The sequence below is a fragment of the Heterodontus francisci genome, chromosome 2, assembly GCF_036365525.1.
Source record: "Heterodontus francisci isolate sHetFra1 chromosome 2, sHetFra1.hap1, whole genome shotgun sequence".
In the NCBI taxonomy this organism is placed as follows: Eukaryota; Metazoa; Chordata; class Chondrichthyes; order Heterodontiformes; family Heterodontidae; genus Heterodontus; species Heterodontus francisci.
This window is the reverse complement of record NC_090372.1, coordinates 119,968,930-119,980,960: the sequence shown is the minus strand read 5'-3', so window position 1 is coordinate 119,980,960 and position 12,031 is coordinate 119,968,930. Positions and strand designations below refer to the sequence as shown.

Sequence of the window (12,031 nt, the reverse complement as noted above, 5' to 3'; positions counted from 1 at the left end):
CTGAGTTTCACAAAGGATGTTATTGGCTGATTGTGCGACTTGCTTTGAGATGATTTGAAGCATGTAGCATGCTGTAGAGCCTTGACAGTGGAAATGAAAGGTGGCCATGGCTCTCAACTTTTGTGTCTGGATCCTTCCCAGCATTCGGGGGGGTTCTGTGCAGGGTTAGTGAAGGAGCAATGAGGGAGGGTAATGAAGAGTGAATGATGCCCTTTCCAGAGGGCAGGGAGTTAATTAAATTTATATTGTGTGTAGTTGAGCAAGGTAGTGGACACTAAATTTGTGCAGAATTGCTAGCTTCTTCAGAGTATGTAGAGCTATTGATGGAAGGCTCCCTTTCAGAACCTGAAAAGCTACAGAAATAGAAGGAACCTACACTGAGGGAGCACTGCTATGCTGATGGATAGAAGAGTTCACAGTGCGTGAGAGTGTGAGGAAGATATTGTTGGAGGAAAGGAAGGAAGGGAAGGTTAGAACAAGGATATAAGCTGAAGGAGAGTTAGAAACCGGAGCTGGTTGGGGGAGGAGGAAGGGAATGTAGAAATAATTAGAGGATTGGGGGGTGGGGTGGTGGCAAACTGTGGAGCTGGTTTGAAGACGTGGTCAGTGGGAGGGGCATGTAATGCAAGTTTAGAGGCTTGAAGGAAGGGGATGGGGATAAGAAAGAGTCAGAGGACGGGGTGAGCAGTTGGCATCACATAGAAAGCCCCTGTTATATTTCACTTTTGGACACCTGATAGCAAAAGCTTCACTTTGAGAATGTGATCATTCTAAAATTGGATGAACCTTAACAGCAGAATAGGAAACCTCCTGTTGCTGAGTGGACAAAGTTTAATTAATGGAAACATTGACACGTGCACTCCATGGCTTACTTGATATTTATATTGAGCACAGCACCATCACCAGCAGCAGCACATTCATATAGCACCTTTAACGTAATAAAATGTCCCACGGCATTTCACAGGATCGTTTTTAAAACAGAAGCAAAATATCACACTGAGCTTCGTAAGAAGACATTCGGTCTGATGACCAAATGCTTGGTCAAAGCGGTAGGTTTTAAGCAATCTATTAAAGGATGTTATGACCAAGGCGGGAGGAGTGCACTGTTGATTCTAGTTCCACTTATCCATGGGTCACAACATATATTTAAATGTTTTCCCATTTACTGATATGGTCAATCATAGACTCCATTTTTATTCCGGAATAAATCACAGCAACTGGGTTTCTTCAATAAACAATACAATTATCAGTTTATTATAAAACAAGTCTTAACCAGTAATAAAGTAAAGCATAAACACACAGATTGAAATATTCAAGTTCCCCTTTTACTTTAGCCCCTCTCACTCTCACACTGGTTAACCAGAAAAATAAAGGGATTTGTGTTTTAGAGCTCTGTTACAAAAAAAAAGACAAACACTTGGGTTTAATACTTGCTAAATCTTGAATAAGAAAGAGAAGATATGGAAAGATGCCCTTTGTTTTAGTTTGGCGTCCCAAATGCGTATAGATGGCTGTCACTGTGGTCTTCCTAGAACTGTTCTTCTCAGGCCATGTTGAAGATCAGCTTGGGTAGGCTTCCAGGAAATGTAGTAGCAGAGGTTTCAGACACAGGCCTTACAGGAGAAATGCAGCCACCATTTCAGTCTGCTTTTTACACTTTCTTTTCAGCTCCTCGAGAGATGGAAAATTGGCAGGCATTTTCCAGAGAGCTGGAACAGACTGAGTTGGGGTGGTTTGTTTTTCTTGGCCAGTTTTCTACAACTATCTTTTCAAGCGATTGTCCATATTCCAATGCACTGTCCAAAGCGAAAACATAAACAAATGTTGCAAGGGACAAGCCTCCTGACTTATATAAATCTTGACCTGTCACTTCTCTGTAAACATCTTACCCAAGTTTTGTTGGGTAATTATTTCAGTCTTCTCAATAGTTAATTGGAGGAAATTTCTGTTGATCCAGTACTAGATGTTGGGTAAACAATCTAATAACTTAGCAACAGTGGAGGAGTTGAGAGAGCTAGTTGTGAGGTAGAGCAGAGTGTCGTCAGCATACATGTTAAAACTAACACTGCTTTCGGATGATGTCGCTGAGTGGCATCATGTAGATGAGCAATGGGGGGAGGGGGGCAAGGATACATGCTTGGGGAATACCAGAGGTAATGGTGTCAGAGCAGGAAGAGAAGCCATTGCAAGTGATACTCTGGCAATTAGATGAGAATTGAACCAGGTGAGATCAGTTCCATCCAGCTGGACGACACTGGAGAGACATTGGAAGAGGATGCTGTGGTCAACTATGTCAAAGGCACTCAATTTGCTCAATTTTCTGAGAATGGAGCACAATTTTACAATTTGCTATTTAAAGAAATAGCTCAAATAGATTGTTATACAGGCAGCAATGATCTGGTTAAAAAAAGCAAAGGGCAGGAAGGGAGCAATTTTGCCGGACTTGAGGTTGAGAGATACTTTCCAGAAATTGAACATTTTTCTTCTTTTCGATACGTATATAATATTTCAAAGAATATCCACTTCTTTTACAATGAGACTAAAATACAAGCAGAGAACAATGACCATTATCATTTCCCACATTAGTCATCCTATAGCCTGATGCGTGAGACTACCATTTAATAGTGAATTATGGCTGATTTAGCGCAGTGGACGATTTTGTGCTTACTTGAAATTTCAGTGAATGCTTGTTGAATTAATTCTTTTGGAGGCCTTGCAGTCATTAGAATAATATATTTGAACAACCTAGTGTTAATTTAGTCAGATCTGGACTAATTCGCAATGCCTGCTGGACCCCATAATGCATCTTTTTTTGTCTATATCCAGCGCAATGTCTGCACAGAACTTGCTCTCCATCTTTGATATGGAGATAAAATATGAAGCCAAATGTTTTCAGGTCTTAACATTGTCATTAGAAATATGGTTGCATGGCAATTTCTGATTAGCTGGGTGTCCGACATGCTTAGAAAATGCATCTTCATTCTGAAATGTTTCCAAAGTAAGATTATCTTGTGCCAAATGAGAAGGTTTACATTCTTCAGTGACAGATTCACTGTAGCTAGTAGAATGGACAAGTTATTTGCTCCTAAACTGCTGTGAATACAACTCTAACAGTCGAATAAGATGCGCATGAGAGTAGATCAGGATAAGTGTTCTGTTTTTCCCCTGTTACTTAAGGAGAAGGGTCTTGCTTTTGTTTTTACACTGGAAATGTATTTTAAAAAGCAATGGTTTTTTGAGATTTTGTTGTTTAAATTGCTGGTTTGTTCTGGAGAATATTGATTCTACTACTATTAATTGAGAACAGGACAATTCCCTTTCATCAGAATACTTTTCAGCTGAGTTGAAGGAAAGAGTTTTCTCTAAATTGAAAAGATTTTTTAAAAACCTTCCTGAAATGTTGATTCCTAATCAGACTTTTCATTTGTTGCTATTACAGTATGTGTTTCAAAACCTATTTTTAAAAAATGTTCTGTAGACTGCAATGGACCAGTTACACATGCACTTCACTCAGGCGATCCATAACACAGTGTTCCAGGTTGTCCTTGGATACGTGGAGTTGTGTGCAGGAAATTCTGACACCAAATTTCAGAAGCTCCAATATAAGGATCTTTGCACGGTATGTATTTTGTTATCTTATTATACAGTGTGGCTTCCCTTGGACAGGTAGCACTTTATGTATATGTTTAAGTTTGTTTCCAAATCCCTCCATGGCCTCGCACCTCCCTTTCTCTGTAATCTCCTCCGGCCCCACAACCCTCCAAGCTATCTGCACTCCTCTAAATCTGGTCTTATGTGCATTCTTGACTTTAATTGCTCCACTTTTGTCATGTAATGTCCTGGAATGGTGAGATGGCAATTTATTGATTAACCAGTGTTGCTGTGTAACTGATCAGGAGTGAATTGGGTTTATTTGCATCTTCTCTTCGAGTTGTTTGTTGTCATTTAAAGCTAGTCATGTGAGAGAAAGCAGTTGAGAATTCACCTTCTGCCAATCTGTTGTGGATCACATTGCACCTTGTTGCCATTTTTATTTCTCATGAAAAAATTGCTTTATTTCTTGTTCCAGCTGGATGGGACTGCACTCAGCTGGTTCCATTCTTGTCTATGCAGTGGAAGCCAGAGAATCATATGCAATGGCTTCTCTTCCCGCGCCCACGCAGTTACCTCTGGTGTCCTCTGAGGATCTATCCTTGGCCCCCTCCTATTTCTCATCGACATGCTGTCCCTTGACAACATCATCCAGAAGCACAGCGTTAGTTTTCACATGTACGTGATGACACCCAGCTCTACCTCACCACCATTCTCTCGATCCCTCCACTGTCTTTAAATTGTCTGACATCCAGTAGCGGATGAGCAGAAATTTTCTACTAAATATCGTGAATATTGTAACATTGTCTTTGGTTTCTGCTTCAAACTCTGTTACCTAGCTACTGACTCCATCCCTCTCCCTGATAGCTGTCTGGGGCTGAAACAGACTGTTAGCAACTTTGGTGTCATATTTGATCCCAAGATGAGCTTCGGACCACATATCTGCACCATCAGTAAAACTGTCTCTTTCCCCCTCTGTAACATCACCTGATTCCACCTCTGCCTCAGCTCATCTGGTGCTGAAACTCTCATTTGAGCTTTTGTTAACTCTAGACTTGACTATTCCAACTCATTCCTGGATGGCCTCCTGTCTTCCACCCTCTGTAAACTTGAGGTCATCCAAAACTGCTGCCCATATCCTAACTCGCACCAAGTCCCATTCACCCATTATTTCTGTAGTTGCTGAGCTGATCTATATAGGCTCCTGTTTAAGCAACGCTTCTATTTTAAAATTCTCATCCTTGTTTTCAAAACCCTCCATGGCCCTCACCCGTCTCTTTCTCTAACTTCCAGCAGCCCTACAACCCTCCGAGTTTTTTGCACTTCAATTCTGGCCATTGCACAAAAGAACATAAGAAATAGGAGCAGGAGTAGACCACTCGCCCCCTTGGGTCTGCTCCACCATTCAATAAGATCATGGCTGACCTGATTGTGGCCTCAACTACACTTTCCTGCCTGCCTTGCATAACCCTAGTCTCCCTTATAGATAAAAAAAAAATCTGTGTAGCTCAGCCTTGAATATATACAATAACCAGTCTCCACTGTTCTCTGGAGTAGAGAAATCCAAAGATTAACGATCCTCTGAAAGAAAAAATTCCTCCTCATTTTCATCTTAAATGGCAGACCCCTTAATTTGAAATTGTGTCCCCAGTTCTAGCTTCCGTCATGAAGGGAAATATCCTCTCAGTGTCTACCGTCAAGTCCCCTCAGAATCCTATGTCTCAATGAGATCGCCTCTCATTCTTCGAAACTCCAACAAGCATAAGCTCAACCGGTTCAACCTTTCCTCATAAGACAACCCCTTCATTCCCAGAATCAACCTAGTGAACCTTCTCTGAACTGTCTACAATGCAAGTATATCCCTCCTTAGATAAGGAGATGAAAACTGTACGCAGTACTCTAGGTGCAGTCTCGCTAAAGCCCTGTTCAGTTGTAGCAAGACTTCCCTACTTTTATACTTCATCCCCCTTACAGCAAAGGCAAGTTCCATTTGCCTTCCTAATTACATGATGTGACTTTTTGTGATTTATGTACAAAGACACCAAGATCCCTCTGCTGCAGTATTCTAGTGTCTCTCCATTTTAATATTTTGCTTTTTTGTTCTTCCTACCAAAGTGGATAACCACACATTTTCCCACATCATATACTCTATCTTCCAAATTTTTGCCCACTCACTTAGCCTATATATATCCCTTTGCAGACTCTTTGTGTCCTCACAATTTGCTTTCCCACCTATCTTTGCATCATCAGCAAATTTGGTTATAATACACCGATCCCTTTATCCAAGACATAAATAGATTGTAAATAGTCGAGGCCCCGGCACTGATCCCTGTGGCACTCCACTAGTTACAGTTTGCTAACCTGAAAATGACCAATTTTAATTGCTCCACCATTGGCGGCCTTGCTTTCAGTTGCCAAGGCCCTAAACTCTGGAATTCCCTCCTTCAGCCTTCACGCCTCTCTACCTCGCTCTTTTCCCTTTTAAGATGCTTCTTAAAACCTACCTCTATGACCAAGCTTTTGTTCATCTACCTGAATGTCTCCTTATGTGATGAGGTGTCAAATTTTGTTTGATAACATTCCTGTGAAGCACCTTGGGATGTAACAGTCGATACCTGAGTTAATGACTAGTCATTTGAAGAGTGATTTAAAATGACCTTTTCTCATCATTGTAAGCTCAGGGCATGTTTTTGGCATCATGCCATTTTGATATTGAGGCCTGCAAGAGCTTAGTTCTGTTGTTGTTCCATTTAATCTATATTTGTAATATGTGTTGGTAACTCACGCAAATAGAAGCTATGGTATTTCAGTTTTATAAATGCAGGAAGTGTTTAAACATAAATAGTGTTTATGCTTTGGCATTGTGTTCAATACTAACTAAACAGTATGAATTTTATGAAATAAATCATATGAATTTGATATCCTGTGGCATTGCTCATGAAGAAAAGCTCAAGTGGAGGGTGAAAAAACATTGCAGTTGGAAAACCCTGTTGAAATGGAGGGCTAAGAAACATTTTGGGCTTGGGCAGGGGGAAAGGAGAGAGGGAGAGAAACTGGTGGGGGGACACTTCTCTGCTCGGAACATAAGAGGTGCATGCTGTTGTAGCTTAGTAAGCACATATTGTAAAACAGCAAATGCTTTGACTTGCTCTTTATTTTGTACTTTTGTTACCGCACCAACCATGTTACATAAATTGTTGTTCCTCAACTCTTTTATCTCCTCAGATTGCATATTTTTTACTCAATCACATTGCAACAGACATGTTTTCTGATAGATTTAGTCACCAAGATAGTTCTTCAGCCACTCCATTATATGCCCCTAAAAATGTAATTTCTAATATAAACATGCAATGTTCAACAATTCAGGAAAAAAACACCAAACTTCACCATCCCATCTTCCGATGAAGGCTCAGCGCATTTACACTGGTTGATTTAAAATGCCAGTTGAATCAGTGGTTGGATGATTCAGTTGTGTTAAATATTCCAGACTTGGTATTCCACCAGTGCTCCAAAACAGTTTGGAACCAGGTTTATTTAATTCCCAAATAGCAATTTGGGATAATTTTAGAGTAAATTGTAAGAGGGGCGTAATTTCTCAGATGTGTTCAGAAGAACTGCCTTGACCATTATGTTCTCAGCCCAACTCGAAAGGAGGCATAGCTGGGAAGTGAGGTGGGCCAAGTGTCTGCCGGGGAGCACTTGGTTAAGAAGTGATCGTCGTATCATAAGCTTTAGACTAGTAATGTAGAAAAGCAAGGTACAATATAAGGTAGAATGTCTAGATTGTAAGAGGGCTAATTTCAATGCGATGAGAAGGGATCTAGCCAGGGTAGAATGGAACCAACAACTGACGGGAAGAGCTGTATCGGAACAATGGGTTATCTTGAAGGAAGAGATGCTTCACTTAGAGGCTAGGTACATTCCAACAAGGGCAAAAGGTAAGGGAACCAGTATTGGGGCTCTTTGGATGGCGAGGGAAACAAAAACAAAGGTGAATGATACATGTCAGGTAAATTATTCAAATGAGAACCAGGCCATATACATTAAGTTGAGAGGGGAGGTGAGGAGGAAAATAAGACTGGCAAAGAGAGAAAATGAGAATAGCGTGGCAATCAACATAAAAGGGAACCCAAAAATTATTTTCCGGCATGTAAATTGTAAATGTTTAGTTAGAGGTGGGGTGGTGCCTAATAGGGACCAAGGGTAATATATGCTTAGAGGCACAGGGCAAGGCTAATATACTGAATTGAGTACTTTGTATCAGTGTTCACTAAGGAAGTGGAATCTGACAAAATATCGTTAGGAGCAGAGAGAGAGAGTCGAGGCAATGGATAGGGTAAAAATTGAGAGGGAGGAGTTTCTAAAAAGGCTGGTTATGCTTAGGGTAGATAAGCCACCTGGTCAGGATAACTTGCAACCCATGTTGCTAAAGGAAGTGGGGATGGAGAAAGCAGAAGGGCTTGCCAAAATCTTCCAATCTTCCTTGGATATGGGGGAGGTGCCAGAGGATTGCAGAGTGGCAAATATGACACTCTTATTCAAGAAAGGGTGCAAGGACAATCCGAGCAACTGCAGACCAGTTAGTTTAACATCAGTGATTTTAGGATTTTAGAAACAATAATCAGGGAAAAAAATCAACAGGCACTTGGAGAGGTTTGAGTTAATTAAGGATAGCCAGCACAGATTTGTAAATGGCAGATCATGCTTGACTAATCTAATTGAAACCTTTGATGACGTAACAGAGAAGATTTATGAAGGGCATGCTGTAGATGTTTTTATGGATTTTAAGAAAGTGTTTGATAAGGTGCCACATAAAGGCTGGTTAACAAAATTAAGTTTCATGGAATAGGTGGATCAGTGTCCAATTGGGTAAAAAAAAATTGGCTTAAGGACAGAAAACAGCGAATCATAGTAATTGGTGGTTTTTCAGACTGGAGGATGGTAGACAATGGCGTTCCCCAAGGGTCAGTGTTGGGACCACTGCTTTTTCAGCCATAAATAAATGACTTGGATCTTGGAGTACAGAGAAAGATCTCAAAATTTGCCGATGACATCAAACTTGGAGGTGTGGCAAACAGTGAGGATGATATGAACTGCCTGCAACAGAACATAGATAGGCTAGCCGAATGGACAGAGAGGTGGCAGATGGAATTTAATACTGACAAGTGTGAGGTGATGTATTTTGGCAGAAGGAATAGGGAGAGGCAATATCTACTTAATGGCACAGTTCTAAAGAGTATGTAGGAACAGAGGGACCTGGGGATGTATGTGCATTGATCTTTGAAGGTGGCAGGGCATATCGAGAGAGGCATTGGTAAAGCATATGGGATCTTGGGCTTCATAAATAGAGGCATTGAATACAAAAGCAGGGAGGTTATGCTGAACCTTTAAGAAGCTCTGGTTAGGCCCCAACTGGAGTATTGCATCCAGTTCTGGTCACCACACTTTAGGAAGGATGTGAGGTTCCTTGAGAGGGTGCAGAGGAGACTTACCAGAATGGTTCCAGGGATGGGGGATTTTAGTTACAAGGTTAGGTTGGAAAAGCTGCTGCTGTTCTCCTTGGAGCTAAGGAGATTGAGGGGAGATTTAATAAAAATGTACAAGATTCTGACAGGCTTAGATAAGTTAGACAAGAAAAAACTGTTCCATTAACAAATAGTACAAGGACTAGGGGACACCAATTGGCAAAAGATGCAGGGGGAATATGAGGAAGCACTTTTTTACGCAGCAGGTGGTAATCTGGAACTCGCTGCCCACAAGGGTGGTGGAAGCGGAGGCCATCAATGACTTCAAGAGGAAGTTGGATGACCACCTGAGAGAAATAGACTTGCAGGGCTACGGGGATCAAGCTGGGGAGTGGGACATCGATGGAGTTGACATTCTTTGGTCAGGTGTTGGGTTGGAATAACTGGATTGACTTAAGAGTACAATCATATTAAAGCAAATGGTGAGGTTTTATCTTAAATTGTTACTGAATAGGTATAGTTAAAGTATAACACAAATTGTTAGTTTTATTTGATGCAACAAAATTAAAATGACGACTAAATTAATTCAGATTGGCAAGAAAAATTGACTTTATATAGTTTTAATGCATCTTTTTCTGCCCATAGTGAGAAGTAACAAGAAAAAAGTACATTTTAGAAATATAAAGGTATATATTTACATTTTATTTGGAAAATTTATAATGCATGTAAGTGAACGGTGATTGGACCACATTCTTCTCTTGGAAATCATAGAGATTACTGCAGAAATAGAATACAGTTAGCAGTTTTCCTCAATGGGTACTCATTGCTGTGAGCCGTACTTAGCTCGACTCAAAAATGTTGCAGTGTTGTTGTGAAGAATGATCTACTACTCAGCGTGGGCCAGCAGTAGCTCATTTTCTTGGTTAAGTAATATGGTAATCTGCCAAATGTCTCTATACAGATGCGAATTCTTTCTGTACCATACACAGGAGATTTGAAAATGTGAATGTGCTTGAATAAATATAAAATAGTTACTTGCCAAAAAAAATGCCTGGAAAGTAATTGTTGTAAAATGATTGACATGATTAGACCTTTGAGATAAGTGCATATTCTAGTGTAAGACTTCAGGTGTTGTTTGATAGAATGGGATCAGAATTATTGCTGATTGAACCTTGAAGCAACAGATCACCAATTTGGGCATTTAACAGCATTTCTACCCTGCAAGCGTTGTATGCTTGCTCATTCCCTGAAGAATAAATTTGCCACTTTTAAAATTGATTATTGACCTACTCATTTTGTTTTTCCAGTAAGTTGAGATGTATGTTTTACAACAACAGGAGTATCGTGTAGTGCATGGTGTGCAACGTTCTGAACAACGACGAGGCATGTCTGTCAGCGGTCCTTTATTAATGAATGTAACATAAAATAAAAGGATTGTCTTCAGGAAAGCTGTAGACTGTTAAGGTGGAGTGAAAGACTTGCAGGTTGATAGGTAAATTGGCCATTGTAAGTTGCCCCTAGTGTAGGTAGGTGGTCGGAGAATGGTAGGGATGTGGTAGGGGATATGGGATTAATGTAGGATTAGTATAAATGGGTGGTTGTTGGTCGGCACAGACTCGGTGGGCCGAAGGGCCTATTTCAGTGCTGTATCTCGAAATAAATAAATAAATAATATAGCAACCAGAACTGCATGCAGCACTGTAAGAGTGGTCTAACTAAGGTTTTATATATGTTTAGCATAATTTTCCCATTTTTAAAAAAATTCTATGACTCTAGAAACAAAGCTGAGTGTTTGGTTTGCTTTTTTATGGCCTTGCTAATCCATGGCGCAACTTTTAGATTCTAGTTTGTCTTAGCAGAAATGTTAATTTAAGTGAAGCTATCATCACTCCAGGTAAAATCTGTAGCATTCTATCGGTTATGTATTTATGTAATATATTAATTTTGTGTCAAGCATGTGCTTGTTGGTTGTCACAATTATTTTGATGTCTTTGGCATGCTTGGGTTTTACATATAACTGTAAGATATGTCAGCTTTGCTTTATACTTGTATTTCATCTTCCAAACAGTAAGCAATGCTGTAGCACCTCCAAACAGTCTCATAGCTCTGCTGGCAGTGAGAGTACCAGCTATAAGTCACTTGTATGTTTTATATGTATGAAATCCTGAATAGAACATGCAAATACTGTCTACAAAGCTTAATTTCTGTTATGATTTTTGGTCACACTTATGTGTCAATGCTTGCCATTAAATATTGTGATGTCAACATTTCCCATTCAGTTTTGCTATGTCAGCTGTCACAATGTAGTTAAACTCTTCCCACCATTGGTGGTGCTTCAGCCGATTCGTCCATTTCTTGGTATTTTTTCTTCTCTGTTTCTGAAGCTGTCACAATGTACTTTTACCCTCCACTAATGGTGATGGCGTATTCACTCATATATCTAGGTGTCTGGTTATTATCTGCCCTTACCTGAAGTTGTGCGTGTTGATCAAACATTTTTAAAGATATTTTTTAATGTTTTTTTCTTTGAGGCACTTTAAGCCCTCTGATGGTTCTGTCGTGTTTTCTTGCCTGTCCTGACTTTGTAATTCTGCTCCCAGATCCCATTGCCTGGCCTATCCTTTCTTTCTGTTCTCTCCGTGAGTCTGCCACATTTCTCTTCCATGTTCTCTCTGCTCTCTCCACCACCACCACCTCGCAACCCCCCCACCCCCACCTCCCCATCGTGCTTTGAGTTCCTTACTTCGGTGTGAAAACCAGTTTGATGAATTTTGTCTAGGTTGTCTGATAGAATCTTTTTCCACTTAAAATATTTTGGTAATGCTACATTCAGTCTATAAAGGTTAAATTCAATTGCATGCAGGATTTTTTTCCTCAGCAAAAAGCCGCATCCTGAAAGCTCATTTGAGGTCACAATAGTATTTTGATGTGTTAATTAGTAAGACAGAGGAAGGTCGCTTGTTGTAACGCCTAAG

General features: G+C 40.2%; 1 protein-coding gene across 2 annotated transcripts in view; it reads left to right on the top strand.

The window, feature by feature from the left end:
• vps50 (VPS50 EARP/GARPII complex subunit) overlaps positions 1–12,031 on the top strand; it is a 321,852-nt gene that overhangs the window by 170,134 nt on the left and 139,687 nt on the right. For both annotated transcript variants that reach the window (XM_068009984.1, XM_068009978.1), the window contains exon 12: positions 3,479–3,619. In XM_068009984.1, coding sequence (XP_067866085.1) covers positions 3,479–3,619 — 141 coding nt within the window. The remainder of the gene's footprint in view (positions 1–3,478; positions 3,620–12,031) is intronic.